This window comes from Silurus meridionalis, chromosome 28 (assembly GCF_014805685.1).
Source record: "Silurus meridionalis isolate SWU-2019-XX chromosome 28, ASM1480568v1, whole genome shotgun sequence".
Lineage (NCBI taxonomy): Eukaryota > Metazoa > Chordata > Actinopteri > Siluriformes > Siluridae > Silurus > Silurus meridionalis.
In genome coordinates, this window is record NC_060911.1 from 3,253,697 (window position 1) to 3,276,707 (window position 23,011).

The 23,011-nt window shown below is 37.8% G+C and overlaps 3 protein-coding genes across 7 annotated transcripts; all 3 read right to left on the reverse strand.

The window, feature by feature from the left end:
• Positions 1-1,146: 1,146 nt before the first annotated feature.
• Positions 1,147-7,147, reverse strand: LOC124381374 (CD209 antigen-like). 4 transcript variants are annotated; one of them, XM_046842957.1, is made up of 7 exons: positions 6,967-7,147; positions 6,209-6,409; positions 5,926-6,078; positions 4,313-4,888; positions 2,088-2,230; positions 1,886-1,992; positions 1,147-1,634 (listed from the first exon to the last, which is right to left on the reverse strand). In XM_046842957.1, the coding sequence occupies exons 2-7, from the start codon at positions 6,357-6,359 to the stop codon at positions 1,487-1,489; spliced, it is 1,278 nt and encodes a 425-aa protein (XP_046698913.1). In that variant the 5' UTR covers positions 6,360-6,409; positions 6,967-7,147; the 3' UTR covers positions 1,147-1,486. The 4 variants fall into 4 exon arrangements, with proteins under 4 accessions (XP_046698913.1, XP_046698911.1, XP_046698912.1 ...); XM_046842955.1 differs by having other exon boundaries at positions 6,209-6,427; XM_046842956.1 differs by lacking the exon at positions 6,967-7,147 and having other exon boundaries at positions 6,209-6,573.
• Positions 7,148-8,301: 1,154 nt separating this feature from the next.
• LOC124381375 (C-type lectin domain family 4 member M-like) lies at positions 8,302-14,866 on the reverse strand. Its single transcript, XM_046842959.1, has 7 exons — positions 14,478-14,866; positions 13,717-13,935; positions 13,408-13,560; positions 11,801-12,376; positions 9,239-9,381; positions 9,059-9,165; positions 8,302-8,807 (listed from the first exon to the last, which is right to left on the reverse strand). Exons 2-7 carry the CDS (start codon positions 13,865-13,867, stop codon positions 8,666-8,668), a joined length of 1,272 nt encoding a protein of 423 aa, XP_046698915.1. The 5' UTR covers positions 13,868-13,935; positions 14,478-14,866; the 3' UTR covers positions 8,302-8,665.
• A 990-nt stretch (positions 14,867-15,856) lies between these two features.
• On the reverse strand, positions 15,857-21,255 carry LOC124381379 (C-type lectin domain family 4 member K-like). Of its 2 annotated transcripts, none has more exons than XM_046842969.1 (7): positions 21,202-21,255; positions 18,796-18,996; positions 18,577-18,678; positions 17,653-18,075; positions 16,994-17,136; positions 16,796-16,902; positions 15,857-16,537 (listed from the first exon to the last, which is right to left on the reverse strand). In XM_046842969.1, the coding sequence occupies exons 2-7, from the start codon at positions 18,944-18,946 to the stop codon at positions 16,393-16,395; spliced, it is 1,071 nt and encodes a 356-aa protein (XP_046698925.1). In that variant the 5' UTR covers positions 18,947-18,996; positions 21,202-21,255; the 3' UTR covers positions 15,857-16,392. The 2 variants fall into 2 exon arrangements, with proteins under 2 accessions (XP_046698925.1, XP_046698923.1); XM_046842967.1 differs by having other exon boundaries at positions 18,796-19,014; positions 21,202-21,244.
• Between the last annotated feature and the right edge of the window lie 1,756 nt (positions 21,256-23,011).

Here is a 23,011-nt window from a genome sequence, read left to right on the forward strand (position 1 = left end):
ACCCTGGAAATTCTCCAGGAAAAGGCTGTCAAGATTCAGAGTATTTTCTGGGTAATGCTCCCACCCAGGACTTGTTACTGTATGTATAAATAGCTCTACTTTAATTACTTTTTTTACTTTAAAAAAAAAAAATTTTATGCTGGTTTGTTTGCTTTGTTTTTCCAAACATCTGTTCAGTAAATCGTGTTTTTCTTTTGGACATTTTGTATCGTAGCTTTCTGTGTAATCTAGCCTTTAAGTTTTGTTTTCCATAAGTTCTTTTTTCCTGTTCCTGATTTCTTGATTTTTCATTGCTATTAGGTTAAATGTGTTTTTGTCCCATGTTTGCCTTCCTTCCCAAACACCCTCCCCCACAAAGAGCATTCTGGCTCAGCTGAGCATGTCACTTTATTCCAACGCTAACTGCTTCTACCTGGGATTCGTTTCAGTGTGTATAAACAGCTCTCCCTTTATGTCCTTTTGCCGGTTTGTCTGCTTTGTTTTCCCTAATGTTTTTCAATCAAGTGCAGCAGTTTTACATTTAAGGGCCCATGAGTGAACAGTTAATGTCAACAATTATGGAACTGAATGGACATTAGATGTCACCAGATAAGGATGGTTTCCATTTAAAGTCTGGTTCCTCATATGATCTAAAAGTTTTTTCTTGCGACTGTCACCATTGGCTCGCTCATTAGGGATGAATTTATAAGAACCGAATTATCCATTTAAAATGAATATTTATGATCTATTTGTTTCTGTAAAGCTGTTATGTGACAGTCCATTTTAAAAGTGCTATTTAATTAAATTAAATTGAAGTGAATTAACTGCCCATTTTTCAATTAAAATTAATTAATATAAAATTATTACATATACTGTATCTCCTCTACAACAATTTGGGCTCATTGAATGTTCTAGGAATTAAAAACACTTAAATATCAATAGAATCCAAATTATGGCCAAAATAACTTTCATAAACATGACACAATTAATTATTTTATATTGTATCTTTTACATGCTACAAAAACAAACAAAAAAGCTTATCATGAAAATATGCTACTAAATCAAACATTTACCATGAACAAATTTATATAGAAACAGTCGTGACTGAACTTCAAGTGAGCTTTGTGGGTAGCAGGTGAGCATGCAAAGAACCATCACAAGAACATATTTCATTAACAAAAACTTTCAATAGTTTATTCATTCACAGAAATTTTTTAAAGCAAAGCCATTAGCAGCTTGTAGTTAAAATTGAAGCAAAATAAATTTTCACCATACAATATCAGAACTTAAAGAAGATAAGATAATGGCATTGCCCCACACATAATGGGCAAATGAGATAAGCTGAGTTGACCTGCTGACCATACAACATTTTCTTTCACATTTTGTTGAATGGTCATTAAAAGAAATGGCAAGATTGTCAATGTAAATGTGGTTTAGAAAGATCTAATTAGAATTGCTACAGGATGCTCTGAATGCTAATTCATCACAATATTTTACACATACTGAATTAACTGTACAGAGACACATTTTTCTCACAGATCCAGGATAATGTAGAAGAACACGGAACATTATTCCATTGTTTACCACGTAGATCAGTCTCAATCTTAACACAGCGCTCATCGTTAATATTATTTGGTTCCCCTTCATACCAGAACCTGAAAAACAGAAAATCTGAATCAGACTCTGATCAGTGTTCATTTGCCTTTAAATATGCACCTTTAACACAACTCTTAATAAATGTTATTTATCATAAGAACAACCTATTTAGTCTGTCTAATAATAATGAAAATAAACTGATTGTGTTATCAAGGCTTAATCCAAGGCCAAGATATTATGGTTGTGTTTCAGTTCCTATCAGATGGTGGGAAAACCTGCTAATAAACATACAGTATAATAAATCACTTACGCAGTGGTCAGTGGTGAACCGTCCACCCATTTCCAAACCTGCAGTGTCTCAATGTCACTCAGACCAATCCAAGCCTCCTTGTTGTTGAGCTGATTAACGATGAACTCCTGCAAATGACATCACAATATACTGTATAATTACATCTCTCTCTCTCTCTCTCTCTCTCTCTCTCTCTCTCTCTCTCTCTCTCTCTCTCTCTCACCTCTTCCTCTGGGCTGTTTATGATCACCAGGTCTGCTCCTCTGTCAATGCAGTCCTGTCTGCTTCTAGTCCAATCTTTGTTTTCAGTAGAGATGGAGTAAAAACTCCAGTTGGAATATTTCCATTCCAGACTGGTATATGTGTCTAAATACACAGTGGGACATGTTACAGCATGGAACAATATATTGTCTTTTTTACATGCGAACACCAGACAACACATTTTACATAACATCCTGTAACTGTAACTGATTACTTTTTAAATAGCATCATTAAGGGTTTTTCAGCATTTTTAACAACTGCGGTTTTAATTTATTACACTGTTAAATGAGTTCTTTAATTAATTTTTTTAATTTTTAATTTTATTTAAAAAATTTTATTTGTTCACCATTCGGGAAGTTTTAGCTGCATCAAAACGCTTTGGGAACGCCCCTGCGTTGTCCATGCTCTGAACCACGTGTGAAATCTGGCCAATAGGCAAGATGTGTGGGGGGGAACACACAGTGGATGTGTTGTTTGCTTAGCTTAGGAGCATGCTTAGTCGGCTCTAGAGAGAATCGGCTAATAGCATTTTAGCCGTGTGGCAATGCGCTCCCAGCTGCTGGCCAAGCTCCCGTTCCCTGGGGAGAGCGCTCGTTCTGCAGTTCCTTCTCCCGGTGCTTGTAACGCGGTGCTCCATATTTCTTTCTCTGGACTTTTCTCTGGTGAGAAAAATTTCGGAGAGCGCTCTCAGAGGAGCGCAATCTCCCTCGAGGCTCTGTCCCGCTTTGCCGAGGCTAGCGGCGTCAGCGGTCGTGTGGCTAGCAGGACGATCTGGCAGAAGGCGTGGAGTCGGACAGGTCCTCTCCAGCCTCCCCTGCCGGGTTGAGCGCCTGCTCATCAAGGAAGCATGCATGCGAGCGGCGCGGTGTTACATCTCTCTCTCTCCGAGGAGAATGAGATGATGGATGCTAGCGAGCTCGTGGACTCCTCACAGCCTGTGCTGTAAGAGAAGCTTCTCGAGGTCGTGACACGTGTCACAGCCTCAGCCCCTTCCCCTACCTGCACACCCAGGTGTCCGGATCCTGGAAGACCCGTTTGCGGCACGCGCTTTTCCCAGTGTTCTCGCTGTGCGCTAATGTAGTTGGGGCTAAGTAGTGCGACTACGAGACAATGCCGCGCGTGATAGGCTGCGGGTTGCCTCCACACGATGAGTGTGTTGCAGGCATACCAGGCTGGCCTGCTATGAGAGATGGTAAGGGCTCCCTTCTGAGTGCCACGGTGGCCCCTCCTGGCCTGATCTGGTGACGCTGTAGGTAAGGGCGATAGCTCAGGAGACTGCTCACTTACAGGGAAGTACCACTGAAATTCTCCCTGTTTACAGCCCCTGGCCAGGAGATACAGAACCGACTGTGTCCGACAAATCCATGTAGGAAGTTGAAGCAGCTTTTCGTCTGCAATGGCCCTAATAGGAAGGTTTCCTACCCAATAAGCAGACCTTAAGCAGGTGGGTAGTGGATGCCATCCTTTCAGCTTACAAGTCCTCTGGTCTCCCCGCTCCGCTCGGGGTCAGGGCTCACTCCACCTGCAGTGTGGCGGCCTCTACGGCCTGGTCTGCTGGAGTGCTTATTGGCCAGATTTTAAACGTGGTTCAAAGCGTGGACAACGCAGAGGCGTTCCCAAAATGTTTCAACGCAGCGTCTCGTTCCCTCTGGGAACTAGGGTTACATACGTAACTCAGAGACGTTAGTATTTTTTTATTTAATTTTATTTCAGAATTAGAGCTTACAGCACTTATCGCATTTTCTTTCTTCTCTGTCTTGAAGTTATGAGAAAAAACTAAATAAGCTTTTCATATATCATGAAAATAAGGTATATAGTAAAATATATTAGATTTTATAGTAAAATAGATTTTTATACAAGCTTCAAACTGGAACATACCCAATGTATTTCTGCTGGATTGTGATGCTCATTTGGGAATACTAAATGAGGATTGCAATGATTTTCTCATTTATACCCATCAACTATATAAAATCCACCATTCATCAATGCAATATTCTGTATTTTAACAAGCGCATTTATATTAACATGTACATTTAATTATAATTAACCTGTTAAAAATCTATGCACTATGTTAAAATTGGATTTAATTACAAGCTGTAAAAACTAAAACGTACCAAATGTATGTTTTCTGATTTTCCCTGGTGACCATTTAAGAATATTAACTGAGGAATTAAATGATTTTCTCACCCATATCTGTCAACATTCTCTGGAGTCTGTCTCTCTCTTTCTGTAACTGGTCCCTTTGGTTTATCAGATTGCTTTTATTGGTTTGCAGCTGGTTTCTCTCCACATTTAGATTATTGTATTTTGTCTGTAGCTGATTGTTTTCTGTAGTCAGGGTGTTGTAAATGGTCTGTAACTTGTCTCTCTGTACAGTCAGATTGTTGTAACTGGTCTTTAACTTGTCTTTTTCAATCATGAGGTTGTTGTATTTGGTCTCTAACTTCTCTCTCTGTACAGCCAGGTTGTTGTAACTGATCTGTAACTGGTCTCTCTGTACAGCCAGCTTGTTGTAACTGGTCTGTAACTGGTCTCTCTCTACAATCAGGTTGTTGTATCTGGTCTCTAGCTGGTCTTCATCTGTAGTCAGGTTTTTGCACCTGGTCTGTAACTGGTTTCTCTGTACAGTCAGGTTGTTGTTTGCTGTATTCAGGATGTTGAATTTGCTCCACAGCACTGTGGTGGAAACCAGCAGGAAAACACACAGGAGCACCAAACACACTACAGTCACTGAGTAAAATCTGCTTCCTTTCTGCACTTCTCCTAGAGAGAAATGGACACATAGAAAGAGTCAAATCAAATCAAATCAAATTTGCAGTAGTGTCATTTGCATTTTTGTAAGATAAATGTTTTGGAACAATAAACAGTGGTGTGGTGGTTTACTGTAACCACAATGTCCGGTAAAGAAAAATGCATGTGAAATGCATGTCAAAATATTAAATGATAACCAGGCAAACATATCCAAAACAAACAACATTACAGTAGGCAAGAGCCAGAAGATATACAGTCAGACTATAGTGGATTAGAAAAGATTAAGATTAAAAAAAAGCTTGCCAAATCTAAAATTTCAGCAAGGTCAACAAGATAATAAATAATAAATCAACATTTTCTGAATAATTAGAATTCGGAAATTAACAGATATACTGTTTGCGCTTGGTTCGGCAAGCACATATACCATGGTTCGATTGCTCCACAAAAGGTTAGCGTTGGACAGAAGACATTGGACTACTGACCGAAAGATCAGATTTTCAATATATTCAATTTTCATAAGTTCAAATTTGTTTGCAAAGCAGTTTTTAGATTTACAGCCGTGAGATGCATAACCATCTAAAATCTATGGGAAATACAACGGTTTAAATAATACCCATGTTTTGTGTTTGAATATGTGTCATGGTGCGAGCGAAACAGAAGGCGGAAGCCGGAGTACAGCTCGCTCGGGTTTTAATAACCAGTATTAGGGAGCGAGATACACACAAGCACACACACACACACACACACACGGCAGCCCTTTCGGTTAAGTAAGTCCGAGGAGCGCTTTGGGAGCAGCGTAGCTGACCCAAGATGCACGGGGAGGACAAGCGCAGCCGGTACGGGATTGTGGAGTCCGAATGGAACGGACCAAAGGAGTCCTGTGTAAAGACCTGGACACGAAAACATAGACCGTACGTTGAGACCAACACATACAATAACAAACGCTGGGTGAATGTGAGAGAGTGGTTTATATAGGAGTAATTAGGCCTGGAGCTCCAGAGAGAGTGAAGGCATGATTGATGATGAGCCCCAGGTGTGCGTGGTTTAACCTGGAGCTCTAGGAAGAGAGGAGGCATAGAGAGCCACCAAAGGGGGCGTGGCAGGTGGATCCCTGACAATATGATTCCTCTTTGTGTCCTCCATCTGTAGATTACATGTCTGTCCTGTGATTATGTCTGGGGTGTCCAAGAACTTGGGTGTCCCTGCAATCAAATGTTTTAATAAATAACAACAAAAAACATCATTAACCAATTACAAATATTTTCTATGTATAAGGTTAAAATAAATACATAAAGAACAAAGTTGAAATGAATTGTTTTCAACTAATTTTACCTGTGTGTGAGGTTTTTATGCTGTTATCCTTCTTCTTAGTTTCGGGATTATGATCTCTAACTGCATCTGCACTCTCGTAGATTTCTACCACCCTCTCGATGCACTCCCCTCGATCCTCAGTGTAGTTCACATTCTCAACATTTTGAGACATCTCTGATCACTTAAAACAGAACCTCACTAACTTGGTGAATCTTCTTCTGTCTGCAAAGAAGTAACACACTGATTGTGTGCGCAAAAAGTGCACAGATTAAATAATATGCTTTTCTAAAAAGTATGGAAGTCTGTATATTAGAGAAGTTATTGTGTGTAACCCAGTAAACTGTATCTAGTTCCTTAAATATTACGGTTGGATTTACAAAAAAGTTCATTTAATTCCCAGAAACTATTTTATGCCATTAAATCTTAATATATTAACATATAAATATCTTTAAAAATTGTGTAGGCCTGGTCATCTGATGGAGCACTCCATCACTCTCCTTCTCAAATATTAAATTTTTGATTGATTAAAACCTCTTAGGCTTCGTGGTTGTGTGAACGCAACTAATAGCCAATTGTTCTCAGGTGTTAATGTTTAGCAATAGATTAAATAAATAGGGAGAAGAGTAACCATGACTAACTATACATCATTCTAAAGCTCTAAGTCTCAAGCAGCGATTTCAGATCACTGGTTTTTAATGGAAAACGTATAACGAATGTATTTGCTGAATTTGTGTGAGCAGTACACAACAACAACATGCGTAAAAACCCGCACTACTTACATAAATATTGTAATAACGAGTCACAAACACATCCACTGCTGCTAATCCCGGTTTATTGGGAAAGATAAACGTCCGGTGAACAACATGCCGTAAGCATTTCTGCTCCAAACAAACAATTGTGTTGTAATTTAGATGTTTATTCCGATGTTTACGTCACAGAACTTCGGCTGGTGTTTGTGTTTATATATTTCCGAATAACTTTCACATAAAAAACGACATCTTGGTGACAAAAAAACAAATATGGCTGGTAGAATATAGTGTTACAAAACGGTTGAGAACACAAAAAAGTAAAAAAAAAAAAAAAAAGATAAAGTAAAAGAGTATAAATCTTGGGTGGAGACTGTTTTTTAATGCGCCGCCTCTCATTTCAAACCTTTTATTTCCCAGCCAATAGCATTATGGAAACAAAATGACTGATGGACAATGTAGCCAATAAGTGCAGGATTCTAACGATATATGGGAGGATTTTATTCTTGATCTCAGGTCAACAGAAACAGCTGTTTATAGCTCGTGCTAACTGGATTTTGTTTACAAAAAAAAAAAGAAAACAAGGAAAAAAATGGACAATCAAATAAGTTGTTTAAAGCAGCGATGTGGAAAATATTTTTGGGGGCGGAGTAACAACAGAGACATGGAGCTCTACATCTGTAAGTTACAATAAATCTCCCCTTATAGCTTTATACGATTTTATTGGTTTTATTGCCTGTTTGTTTTTATAAGAGAAATGCTTGAAAAGTAAGTTTGTGTGTATGTATGTATGTGTGTGTGTGTGTGTGTGTGTGTGTGTGTGTGTATTGTTGAGATTGGAATGGCCAGACATCAATATGAATGGCCATGACTGTAGAACAATAGCTTGTCTGGCTACCTGGCCATCAATATGAATGCCAAATTAATATCATTAAAATGAATATTTATAATCTATTTGTTTCTGTAAAGCTGTTATGTGACAATGTCCATTTTAAAAGTGCTGTTTGATTAAAATAAATTGAAGTGAATAAACTGCCCTATTTTCAATTAAAATTAATAAATATAAAAATATTACATATACTGTATCTCCTCTACAACATTTGGGCTCATTGAATGTTCTAGGAATTAAAAACACTTAAATATCAATAGAATCCAAATTATGTCCAAAATAACTTTCATAAACATGACACAGTTAATTATTTTATATTGTATCTTTTACATGCTACAAAAACAAACAAAAAAGCTTATCAGAAAAATATGCTACTAATCAAACATTTATTATGAACAAATTTATATAGAAACAGTCGTGACTGAACTTCAAGTGAGCTTTGAGGGTAGCAGGTGAGCATGCAAAGAACCATCACAAGAACATATTTCATTAACAAAAACTATTTGTCAATAGTTTATTCATTCACAGAAATTTTTTAAAGCAAAGCCATTAGCAGCTTGTAGTTAAAATTGAAGCAAAATAAATGTTCAACATACAATATCAGAATTTAAAGAAGATAAGATAATGGCATTGCCCCACACATTATGGGCAAATGAGATAAGATGAGTTGACCTGCTGACCATACAACATTTTCTTTCACATTTTGTTGAATGGTCATTAAAAGAAATGGCAGGATTGTCAATGTAAATGTGGTTTAGAAAGGTTTAATTAGAATTGCTACATGATGCTCTGAATGCTAATTTATCACAATACATACAGTATTTTACACATACTGAATTAACTTTACAGAAACACATTTTTCTCACAGATCCAGGATAATGTAGAAGAACACGGAACATTATTCCATTTTTTACCACGTAGATCAGTCTCAATCTTAACACAGCGCTCATTGTTAATATTATCTGGTTTCCCTTCATACCAGAACCTGAAAAACAGAAAATCAGAATCAGACTCTGATCAGCGTTCATTTGCCTTTAAATATGCACCTTTAACACAACTCTTAATGAAAGTTATTCATCATAACAACAACCTATTTAGTCTGTCTAATAATAATGAAAATAAACTGATTGTGTTATCAAGGGTTAATCCAAGGCCAAGATATTATGGTTGTGTTTCAGTTCCTATCAGATGGTGGGAAAACCTGCTAATAAACATACAGTATAATAAATCACTTACGCAGTGGTCAGTGGTGAACCGTCCACCCATTTCCAAACCTGCAGTGTCTCAATGTCACTCAGACCAATCCAAGCCTCCTTGTTGTTGAGCTGATTAATGATGAACTCCTGCAAATGACATCACAATATACTGTATAATTACATCTCTCTCTCTCTCTCTCTCTCTCTCTCTCTCTCTCACCTCTTCCTCTGGGCTGTTTATGATCACCAGGTCTGCTCCTCTGTTAATGCAGTCCTTTCTGCTTCTAATCCAATCTTTTTTTTCAGTAGAGATGGAGTAAAAACTCCAGTTGGAATATTTCCATTCCAGACTGGTATATGTTTCTAAATACACAGTGGGACATGTTACAGCATGGAACAATATATTGTCTTTTTTACATGCCAACACCAGACAACACATTTTACATAACATCCTGTAACTGTAACTGATTACTTTTTAAATAGCATCATTGAGGGTTTTTCAGCATTTTCAACAACTGTGGTTTTAATTTATTACACTGTTAAATGAGTTCTTTAAATAATTTTTTTAATTTTTAATTTAATTTTACAATTTTTATTTGTTCACCATTCGGGAAGTTCTAGCTGCATCAAAACGCTTTGGGAACGCCCCTGCGTTGTCCATGCTCTGAACCACGTGTGAAATCTGGCCAATAGGCAAGATGTGTGGGGGGGGAACACACAGTGGATGTGTTGTTTGTTTAGCTTAGGAGCATGCTTAGTCGGCTCTAGAGAGAATCGGCTATTAGCATTTTAGCCGTGTGGCAATGCGCTCCCGGCTGCTGGCCGAGCTCCCGTTCCCTGGGGAGAGCGCTCGTTCGGCAGTTCCTTCTCCCGGTGCGTGTAACGCGGTGCTCCATATTTCTTCCTCTGGACTTTTCTCTGGTGAGAAAAATTTCGGAGAGCGCTCTCCGAGGAGCGCAATCTTCCTTGCGGCTCTGTCCAGCTTTGCCGAGGCTAGCGGCGTCGGCGGTCGTGTGGCTAGCAGGCCGATCTGGCAGAAGGCGTGGAGTCGGACAGGTCCTCTCCAGCCTCCCCTGCCGGGTTAAGCGCCTGCTCATCGGGGAAGCATGCATGCGAGCGGCGCGGTGTTACATGTCTCTCTCTCCGAGGAGAATGAGATGATGGATACTAGCGAGCTCGTGGACTCCTCACAGCCTGTGCTGTACGAGAAGCTTCTCGAGCTCGAGCTTCTGGAGGCTCGAGGTCGGATGCTGCACATTGGTGGTGGTTGAGGAGAATCCCCCCTTTCATATGTAAAGCGCTTTGAGTGCTGCAGAAAAGCGCTATATAAATGTAATGTGTGACACGGGCCGTGTCCAAGCTGGATCTAGCTTGGCTGGTCGAGAAACAGAAGCAGGGCGCACCCAGTGAGCTGGATAAGTGTTTCCTGCGCCACGTGTCACAGCCTCAGCGCCTTCCCCTACCTGCACACCCAGGTGTCCGGGTCCTGGGAGACCCGTTTGCGGCACGCGCTTTTCCCAGTGTTCTCGCTGTGCGCTAATGTAGTTGGGGCTAAGTAGTGAGACTACGAGACAATGCCGCGTGAGGTAGAGACGCTAGCTAGCTATCTCTTCCCAAGTGTTGCATCAATGAAGGCTTCAGTTTGCCTACAAAGAGCCACTTTGGCTCTGGTAGGTAGGGCTACACGGCAGGTCAGGTTGTGGGTTGCCTCCACACGATGAGTGTGTTGCAGGCATACCAGGCTGGCCTGCTATGAGAGATGGTGAGGGCTCCTTTCTGAGTGCCACGGTGGCCCCTCCTGGCCTGATCTGGTGACGCTGTAGGTAAGGGCGATTGCTCAGGAGACTGCTCACTTACAAGGAAGTACCACTGAAATTCTGCCTGTTTACAGCCCCTGGCCAGGAGATACAGAACCGACTGTGTCCACTTGCCTCCACAGGACGAGTCCATGTAGGAAGTTGAAGCAGCTTTTCGTCTGCAATGGCTCTAATAGGAAGGTTTCCTACCCAATAAGCAGACCTTAAGCAGGTGGGTAGTGGATGCCATCCTTTCAGCTTACAAGTCCTCTGGTCTCCCCGCTCCGCTCGGGGTCAGGGCTCACTCCACCCGCAGTGTGGCAGCCTCTACGGCCTGGTCTGCTGGAGTGCTTATTTGCCAGATTTTACACGTGGTTCAAAGCGTGGACAACGCAGAGGCGTTCCCAAAATGTTTCAACGCAGTGTCTCGTTCCCTCTGGGAACTAGGGTTACATACGTAACCTAAAGACGTTAGTATTTATTTATTTAATTTTATTTCAGAATTCAATTTTTTTGTAAACTTACAGCACTTATCGCATTTTCTTTCTTCTCTGTCTTGAAGTTATGAGAAAAAACTAAATAAGCTTTTCACATATCATGAAAATAAGTTATATAGTAAAATATATTAGATTTTATAGTAAAATAGATTTTTATACAAGCTTCAAACTGGAACATACCCAATGTATTTCTGCTGGATTGTGATGCTCATTTGGGAATACTAAATGAGGATTGCAATGATTTTCTCATTTATACCCATCAACTATATAAAATCCACCATTCATCAATGCAATATTCTGTATTTTAACAAGCGCATTTATATTAACATGTACATTTAATTATAATTAACCTGTTAAAAATCTATGCACTATGTTAAAATTGGATTTAATTACAAGCTGTAAAAACTAAAACGTACCAAATGTATGTTTTCTGATTTTCCCTGGTGACCATTTAAGAATATTAACTGAGGAATTAAATGATTTTCTCACCCATATCTGTCAACATTCTCTGGAGTCTGTCTCTCTCTTTCTGTAACTGGTCCCTTTGGTTTATCAGATTGCTGTTATTGGTTTGCAGCTGGTTTCTCTCCACATTTAGATTATTGTATTTTGTCTGTAGCTGATTGTTTTCTGTAGTCAGGGTGTTGTAACTGGTCTGTAACTGGTCTCTCTGTACAGTCAGATTGTTGTAACTGGTCTTTAACTGGTCTTTTTCTATCGTGAGGTTGTTGTATTTGGTCTCTAACCTCTCTCTCTGTACAGCTAGCTTGTTGTAACTGATCTGTAACTGGTCTCTCTGTACAGCCAGGTTGTTGTAATTGATCTGTAACTGGTCTCTCTCTACAATCAGGTTGTTGTATCTGGTCTCTAGCTGGTCTTCATCTGTAGTCAGGTTTTTGCACCTGGTCTGTAACTGGTTTCTCTGTACAGTCAGGTTGTTGTTTGCTGTATTCAAAATGTTGAATTTAATCCACAGCACTGTGGTGGAAACCAGCAGGAAAACACACAGGAGCACCAAACACACTACAGACACTGAGTAAAATCTGCTTCCTTTCTGCACTTCTCCTAGAGAGAAATGGACACATAGAAAGAGTCAAATCAAATCAAATCAAATTTGCAGTAGTGTCATTTGCATTTTTGTAAGATAAATGTTTTGGAATAATAAACAGTGGTGTGGTGGTTTACTGTAACCACAATGTCCGGTAAAGAAAAATGCATGTGAAATGCATGTCAAAATATTAAATGATAACCAGGTAAACATATCCAAAACAAACAACATTACAGTAGGCAAGAGCCAGAAGATATACAGTCAGACTATAGTGGATTAGAAAAGATTAAGATTAAAAAAAAGCTTGCCAAATCTAAAATTTCAGCAAGGTCAACAAGATAATAAATAATAAATCAACATTTTCTGAATAATTAGAATTCGGAAATCAACAGATATACTGTTTGCGCTTGGTTCGGCAAGCACATATACCATGGTTCGATTGCTCCACAAAAGGTTAGCGTTGGACAGAAGACATTGGACTACTGATCGAAAGATCAGATTTTCAATATATTACATTTTTATAATTTCAACTTTGTTTGCAAAGCAGTTTTTAGATTTACAGCCATGAGATGCATAACCATCTAAAATCTATGGGAAATACAACGGTTTAAATAATACCCATGTTTTGTGTTTAAATATGTGTCGTGGTGCGAGCGAAACAGAAGGCGGAAGCCGGAGTACAGCTCGCTCGGGTTTTAATGACCAGTATTAGGGAGCGAGATACACACAAGTACACACACACACACACGGCAGCCCTTTCGGTTAAGTAAGTCCGAGGAGCGCTTTGGGAGCAGCATAGCTGACCCGAGATGCACAGGGAGGACAAGCGCAGCCGGTACAGGATTGTGGAGTCCGAATTAACCGGACCAAAGGAGTCCTGTGTAAAGACCTGGACACGAAAACATAGACCGTACGTTGAGACCAACACATACAATAACAAACGCTGGGTGAATGTGAGAGAGTGGTTTATATAGGAGTGATTAGGCCTGGAGCTCCAGAGAGAGTGAAGGCATGATTGATGATGAGCCCCAGGTGTGCGTGGTTAAACCTGGAGCTCTAGGGAGAGAGGAGGCATAGAGAGCCACCAAAGGGGGCGTGGCAGGTGGATCGCTGACAATTTGATTCCTCTTTGTGTCCTTCATCTGTAGATTACATGTCTGTCCTGTGATTATGTCTGGGGTGTCCAAGAACTTGTGTGTCCCTGCAATCAAATGTTTTAATAAATAACACAGTATGTACTAAAAAAAATAAAACAAAAAAAAACATCATTAACCAATTACAAATATTTTCTATGTTTAAGGTTAAAATAAATACATAAAGAACAATGTTGAAATTAATTGTTTTCAACTAATTTTACCTGTGTGTGGGGTTTTCATGCTGTTATCCTTCTTCTTAGTTTCGGGATTATGATCTCTAACTGCATCTGCACTCTCGTAGATTTCTTCCACCCTCTTGATGCGCTCCCCTCGATCCTCAGTGTAGTTCACATTCTCAACATTTTGAGACATCTCTGATCACTTAAAACAGAACCTCACTAACTTGGTGAATCTTCTTCTGTCTGCAAAGAAGTAACACACTGATTGTGTGCGCAAAAAGTGCACAGATTAAATAATATGCTTTTCTAAAAAGTATGGAAGTCTGTATATTAGAGAAGTTATTGTGTGTAACCCAGTAAACTGTATCTAGTTCCTTTTAAATATTACGGTTGGATTTACAAAAAAGTTCATTTAATTCCCAGAAACTATTTTATGCCGTTAAATCTTAATATATTAACATATAAATATCTTTAAAGATTGTGTAGGCCTGGTCATCTGATGGAGCACTCCATCACTCTCCTTCTCAAATATTAAATTTTTGATTGATTAAAACCTCTTAGGCTTCGTGGTTGTGTGAACGCAACTAATAGCCAATTGTTCTCAGGTGTTAATGTTTAGCAATAGATTAAATAAATAGGGAGAAGAGTAACCATGACTAACTATACATCATTCTAAAGCTCTAAGTCTCAAGCAGCGATTTCAGATCACTGGTTTTTAATGGAAAACGTATAACGAATGTATTTGCTGAATTTGTGTGAGCAGTACACAACAACAACATGCATAAAAAAACCGCACTACTTACATAAATATTGTAATAACGAGTCACAAACACATCCACAGCTGCTAATCCAGGTTTAATAGGAAAGATAAACGTCCGGTGAACAACATGCCGTAAGCATTTCTGCTCCAAACAAACAATTGTGTTGTAATTTAGATGTTTATTCCGATGTTTACGTCACAGAACTTCGGCTGGTGTTTGTGTTTATATATTTCCGAATAACTTTCACATAAAAAACAACATCTTGGTGACAAAAAACAAATATGGCTGGTAGAATATATAGTTACAAAACGGTTGAGACCACAAAAAAGTAAAAAAAAAAAAAGATAATAAAAAAGTAAAAGCGTATAAATCTTGGGTGGAGTCTTTACTCTCTCTCTGCAGGTGTTTTTTATGTGCCTCCTTTCATTTAAAACCTTTTATTTCCCAGCCAATAGCATTATGGAAACAAAATGACTGATGGACAATGTAGCCAATAAGTGCAGGATTCTAACGATATATGGGAGGATTTTATTCTGCACGTGTGTGAGGCTTGGTTTTATTACTATTTACAAACTATTACTGGCTGAAGCAGGGAAGAAGCAGTGACGAACCAGGAAGTGATGCAGCTCTCAGGTCAACATAAACAGCTGTTTATAGCTCGTGCTAACTGGACTTTGTTTACAAAAAAAAAGAAAACATGAAAAAAATGGACAATCAAATAAGTTGTTTAAAGCAGCAATGTGGAAAATATTTTTGGGTAACAACAGAGACTTGGAGCTCTACATCTGTTACAATAAATCTCCCCTTATAGCTTTATATGATTTTATTGGTTTTATTGCCTGTTTGTTTTTATAATAGAAATGCTTGAAAAGTAAGTTTGTGTGTATGTATGTATGTGTGTGTGTGTGTGTGTGTGTGTGTGTGTGTGTATTGTTGAGATTGGAATGGCCAGACATCAATATGAATGGCCATGACTGTAGAACAATAGCTTGTCTGGCTACCTGGCCATCAATATGAATGCCAAATTAATATCATTAAAATGAATATTTATAATCTATTTGTTTCTGTAAAGCTGTTATGTGACAATGTCCATTTTAAAAGTGCTGTTTGATTAAATTAAATTGAAGTGAATAAACTGCCCTATTTTCAATTAAAATTAATTAATATAAAATTATTACATATTCTGTATCTCCTCTACAACAATTTGGGCTCATTGAATGTTCTAGGAATTAAAAACACTTAAATATCAATAGAATCCAAATTATGTCCAAAATAACTTTCATAAACATGACACAGTTAATTATTTTATATTGTATCTTTTACATGCTACAAAAACAAACAAAAAAGCTTATCAGAAAAATATGCTACTAATCAAACATTTATTATGAACAAATTTATATAGAAACAGTCGTGACTGAACTTCAAGTGAGCTTTGAGGGTAGCAGGTGAGCATGCAATGAACCATCACAAGAACATATTTTATTAACAAAAACTTTGTCAATAGTTTATTCATTCATATAAATGTTTTAAAGCAAAGCCATTAGCAGCTTGTAGTTAAAATTGAAGCAAAATAAATGTTCACCATACAATATCAGAACTTAAAGAAGATAAGATAATGGCATTGCCCCACACATTATGGGCAAATGAGATAAGCTGAGTTGACCTGCTGACCATACAACATTTTCTTTCACATTTTGTCGAATGGTCATTAAAAGAAATGGCAGGATTGTCAATGTAAATGTGGTTTAGAAAGATCTAATTAGAATTGCTACATGATGCTCTGAATGCTAATTCATCACAATATTCTACACATACTAAATTAACCTTACTGCAGAATAACGTGATCTCCACAGATCCAGTTTAATATAGCACATCTAAGCAGGTCTATTTAGAAAGTGCTACAGGATGCTCCAACTGCTAATTCAGCACATTATACTAGACATGTAATGAATTAACTTTACAGAGACACATTTTTCTCACAGATCCAGGATAATGTAGAAGAACACGGAACATCATTCCATTGTTTACCACGTTGATCAGTCTCAATCTTAACACAGTGCTCATTATTTTTATAATTATTTGGTTCCCCTTTATACCAGAACCTGAAAAACAGAAAATCAGAATCAGACTCTGATCAGTGTTCATTTGCCTTTAAATATGCACCTTTAACTCGACTCATAATAAGAGGTAATCATCATAACAACAACAACCTCTTTAGTCTGTCTAATAAGAATATATACAAATAAACTGATTGTGTTATCAAGGGTTAATCCAAGGCCAAGATATTATGGTTGTGTTTCAGTTCCTATCAGATGGTGGGAAAACCTGCTAATAAACATACAGTATAATAAATCACTTACGCAGTGGTCAGTGGTGAACCGTCCACCCATTTCCAAACCTGCAGTGTCTCAATGTCATTCAGACCAATCCAAGCCTCCTTGTTGTTGAGCTGATTAACGATGAACTCCTGCAAATGACATCACAAAATACTGTATAATTACATCTCTCTCTCTCTCTCTCTCTCTCTCTCTCTCTCTCTCTCTCTCTCTCTCTCTCACTTGTTCCTCTGTGCTGTTTATGATCACCAGGTCTGCTCCTCTGTTAATGCAGTCCTGTCTGCTCCCAGTCCAATCTTTGTTTTCAGTAGAGAAGTAGTAAAAACTCCAGTTGGAATATTTCCATCCCAGACTGGTATATGTTTCTAAATACACAGTGGGACATGTTACAGCATGGAACAATATATTGCCTTTTTTCACATGCGAACACCAGACAACACATTTTACATAACATCCTGTAACTGTAACTGATGTTCATTATTTTTTTATAACTTTTTTAATAGCATCATTGAGCCTTTTCAGCATTTTTCAACATTTATTTGTTTATTAATTAATTTATTAAATTGTTAAATGAGTTGTTTAATTAAAATAAAGATTTTTTTTTTAGGTTTTTTTTATTTTATTTCAGAATAAGATTTTTTTGTAAACTTATAGCACTTAGCGCATTTTCTTTCTTCTCTGTCTGACAAAAAAAAAACTAAATTAATAAGCTTTTCATATATCTAATGAAAATAAGTTATATAGTAAAATATATTATATTTTATAGTAAAATAGATTTTTATACAAGCTGCAAACTGGAACATACCCAATGTATTTCTGCTGGATTGTGATGCTCATTTAAGAATACTGAATGACGATTGCAATGATTTTCTCATCCATACCTATCAACATGCGCAGGAGTCTGTCATTCTTCGTCTGTAACTGGTTCCTTTGGTTTATCAGATTGCTGTTATTGGTTTGCAGCTGGTTTATCTCCACATTTAGATTATTGTATTTTGTCTGTAGCTGATTGTTTTCTGTAGTCAAGTTGTTGTATTTGGTCTCTAATCTCTTTCTCTCTTCAGTCAGGTTGTTGTATCTGGTCTGTATCTGGTCTCGCTGTACAGTCAGGTTGTTGTATCTGGTCTGTAACTGGTCTCTTTCTGTAGTCAGGTTGTTGTATTTGGTCTCTAGCTGGTTGTTTGCTGTATTCAGGATGTTGAATTTGATCCACAGCACTGTGATGGAACCCAGCAGGAAAACACACAGCAGCACCACACACACTACAGTCACTGGATAACATCTGCTTACTTTCTGCTCTTCTCCTAGAGAGAAATGGACACATAGTAAGAGTTACTGTAGTTTCATTTGCATTTTTGTAAGATAAATGTTTTGGAACAATAACCACTGGTGGGGTGGTTTACTGTAACCACAATGTCCGGTAACGAAAAATGCATGTATAGTATAAAATATTAAATGATAACCAGGTAAACATATCCAGAACAGACAACATTACAGTGGGCATGGTTAAGAAGATATAAAGTCAGACTCTAGTGGATTAGACAAGATTGAGATAAAAAAGAAAACATGGCAAATCTAAAATTCCAGCAAGATCAACAAGATAATAAATAATAAATCAAAATCTTTTGAATAATCAGTATTTGGAAATCAACAGTTTACTGTTTGCGCTTGGTTCGGCAAGCACATATACCATGGTTGCAATGCTCCACATAAGGTTAGCGTTGGACAGAAGACGTTGGACTTCTAATCGAAAGGTCACAAAATCGATAGGAAATACAACAGTACCATATACAACAGTATCATACCCATGTTTTGTGTTTGAATATGATTTCTTTTTGTGTCCTCCATCTCTAGATTACATTTCTGTCCTGTGATGATGTCTGGGGTGTACAAGAAATTTTGTGTCCCTGCAATCAAATGTTTTAATCAATAACATCATTAACCAATTACAAATATTTTCTATGTTTAAGGTTTAAATAAATACATAAAAAACAAAGTTTAAATGTTTTTTTAATAAATTTTACCTGTGTGTGGGGTTTTCATGCTGTTATCCTTCTTCTTAGTTTCGGGATTATGATCTCTAACTGCATCTGCACTCTCGTAGATTTCTACCACCCTCTCGATGCGCTCCCCTCGATCCTCAGTGTAGTTCACATTCTCAACATTCTGAGACATCTCTGATCACTTAAAACAGAACCTCACTAAACTGGTGAATCTTCTTCTGTCTGCAAAGAAGTAACACACTGATTGTGTGCGCAAAAAGTGCACAGATTAAATAATATGCTTTTCTAAAAAATATGGAAGTCTGTATATTAGAGAAGTTATTATGTGTATACCAGTAAACTGTATCTAGTTCCTTTTAAATATTACGGTTGGATTTACAAAAAAGTTCATTTAATTCCCAGAATCCATTTTATGCCAATAAATCTTAATATAATAACATATAAAAATCTTTAAAGATTGTGTAGGCCTGGTCATCTGATGGAGCACTCCATCACTCTCCTTCTCAAATAAAGCTCTAGGAATAACCTAAAGGTGTATTTAAAATCTTTGCTTGATTAACCTTTATTTCTTAATGTAATGATGGACTGTCTCTTCTCTTTACTTAACTGTTGGTGTTTTCTGACATAATATGGATTTGTAAGTAGTTGTGGTAGCTCTAATAGGGCTACTGACTCTGTACTCACTCTTTTTTTTGCAAGAAGGCAAGAAATGACCACAAATTATCACAAATTACCACTGACAAGGTACACCTGTGAACTGAAAACCATTCCAGGTGTCAAACTTGTGATGAGAGAACGCTCTGAGTTTACCAAGCGGAAAATGTAGCTAAAAAACCTCAGCATGCTATATGAACAGTTAGCTACAATGGCAAAGGACTACATTTGCCATGAAGAGTTTTGTAGTCAAGTGTCTATCAGTGAACCTGTGATAACTTCAGATACACTGTTAACAATTTACACAAACTGTATTTTGTGAGGTGTGTGATTATATTAATATTAATATAATCTGAATTGCATTATGAGCAATTTCTGTGATGACACTTATTTATTATAGTAACAATTACAAACTGTAAAGCCTATTTGTCAGGTTACAGTTAACTGATGACTCCAGTTCCCAGCAGCCATCGCAATCCCCCAATATGCCCTGCACAGATTTTAAATCGGAGTCAACACACGCACACACACACACACGCATGCACGCACACGCACATACGTTCGTGTTCTGCATCTCCAAGCTACTGATGGAGTACAGGTGTGCCCAATTGCTAGATATAATGTAATGCTAGGCTCCCTCTAACTATCTTGTTGGTGAAAAAAATCATTCAGAATGCTGCGTTAGCTAGTTTGTTGATTTTTTTTCTTCATATTTCACTGTTCTCATTTTTCTTTCTTGTTTATGCCCTAGTAGTGGGGTTTGCCCATTACACATAGTTTTATCTACTTTTTAAATGAAGAAATCAAATCTTATAGATATTGTTACACATTGGCAGTAATTAAGTAAGAAATTAAACACTTTTCTTCAGCCTGTACCTCCGAGTACGATGAGGTGTCCACAAACCTTTGTTCATAGTGTACACAGGACAGACGTTCCTTCTAGCTGAAATTAAAATATTGCTTAAAATATCTTTTAAACTTATGTAAGTGTAATTGTTTTTATTGCTTCTTATGCTGTTAGAAAAAATGTTTAATGACCTTTGACTAATCATATTTAGGAATTCAACAGCTCTCTGATATGTTTTTATCAATTAAAAATGAATACTTGAGCTTTGAGTTTGTAGAAGTCTCTATATGTTATTGACTTTAAACATTTTTCACACACATTAACAGTGTAGTTCACATATTCAGAAACTATTTGAGGCATTTCTGGAAAATATAAAAAAAAAATACTTTCTGTCTGCTGCTGTTTTATGGCTAGATTATGATAGACCAGTTGGCCTTTTGAGACGGTTTTATTAAGGGAAGTAATAATTGTGTTCATCAAGTCCCTGAGCACCAGCACAATTGATTTGCATTCCTGTGGTTAAACCATGATTGTGTGGTTATAACAGTTCTGCACATCTTTGTTTATACATATCCTTATTATATTTATATATAAAATTGGGGACACTGCAGGCAGCCCACTTTGGTCCCTGTTACCAGCATGGAATGTGGGGCATGGTTGTAGTCATGTTGTATGTTCAGGAGACCAAATGGAAAGAGAGTAAGACCAGTAACATTAGAGGCCCCTTAGTCGTCAGCAGCGCGCCCGCGCGACGATATCCCATTATATCCCATAACCATGACTAACTATACATCATTCTAAAGGTCTAAGCCTTAAGCAGCAATTTCAGATCACTGTTTTTCAATGGAAAACGTATAACCAATGTATTTACTGAATTTGTGTAAGCAGTACACACAAATAACATGCATAAAAAAAGCACTACTTACATTATTACTGTAATAACGAGTTACAAACACATCCACTGCTGTTAATCCCGGTTTATTAGGAAAGATGAGTCTTCACTGAACAACATGCTGTAAAGCATTTCTGCTCCAAATAAACAATATTGTTGTAATTTAGATGTTTATTCCTTTGTTTATGTCACAGAACTTCGGCTGGTGTTTGTGTATATATGTTTCCAAATAACTTTCGCATAAAAAATGACATCTTGCTGGTAAAAAAAAAAAACGAGTATGTCTGGTAGAATAGTGTTACAAAACAAATGACCACACACTAAAGAAAGAGGCAGAATCTCTGGTTGAGTGTCCCTATTTAGGAAGCTCTCAGGTGTTTCTGCATCACCTACCGTTTCAAACTTTTTTATTTCCAGCCAGTAGCATTATTGAAACAAAATGATTGATGGAAAATGTAGCCAATGAGTGCAGGATTCTAATGATAGATGGGAGGATTTTATTCCCCATTAGGTGGGGAGGGGCGAACCAGACATAGTCTCAGATAAATGTTTGTAGGAATCACATTTTTCATGATATCTTCATTCAATTTAAATATAAACTCACGAGACATGTGGCTTTTAACCCATTACTTTTCTGGATTGCTCCAGGACTGATTTCATGTATTTATACAGTACAGACCAAAAGTTTGGACACACCTTCTCATTCAAAGAGTTTTCATGACTATGAAAATTGTAGATTCACACTGAAGGCATCAAAACTATGAATGAACACACATGGAATTATATATGGAATTATATACATAACAAAAAAGTGTGAAACAACTGAAAAATGTCCTATTCTAGGTTCTTCAAAGTAGCCACCTTTTGCTTTGATTACTGCTTTGCACACTCTTGGCATTCTCTTGATGAGCTTCAAGAGGTAGTCACCTGAAATGGTCTTCCAACAGTCTTGAAGGAGTTCCCTGAGAGATGCTTGGCACTTGTTGGCCCTTTTGCCTTCACTCTGCGGTCCAGCTCACCCCTAAACCATCTCGATTGGGTTCAGGTCCGGTGACTGTGGAGGCCAGGTCATCTGGCGCAGCACCCCATCACTCTCCTTCTTGGTCAAATAGCCCTTGATGCCTTCAGTGTGACTCTACAATTTTCATAGTCATGAAAATACAGAAAACTCTTTGAATGAGAAGGTGTGTCCAAACTTTTGGTCTGTACTGTATATGAAGGGATAAAAATTCAATCCAGGATTTTTTTTTCACAGTACTTTATTATCTATAACTTATCAACTTTGAATAATGGACAGTAAAGCTCAAAGTGTCTTCTTTCTAAAGATATTTAAATTGTGTATGTTGCACAAATTTTATCAGGAACTTTTAACATTTAAAGTTAGGTAGGGCATTTTTAGCTGTGAGTCCCAAAATCTGTGCCAAAGGCTAAAAGGTTAAACTGTTCTATCATGGTGTGGATGGAAAGAGAAATGGTGTAGGGGTGATCCTGAAGGAAGAGTACAGTAAGAGTGTAGAGGAAGTGAAGAGAGTTTCTGATCGGGTGATGAAAGTGAAGCTGGAAGTTGAAGTGCTGATGATAAATGTCATCAGTGCTTATGCTTCACAAGTGGGTTGTGAGATGGAGGAGACCGGTATCACCGGTATCACGTCTCTCCTTTCTTTCTAAATCTCTGGAACTCACTGTTTTTAACCAACTGTCTGACTATCTCTCACAGAACAACCTCCATGATCCGAACCAGTCTTGGTTCAAAGCGGCACATTCCACAGAGACGGCCCTTTTGTCTGTTTCTCAGAAACATTGAGAATGTTAATACAGCAGGTAGAGAAGAGCCAGGAGAGGTG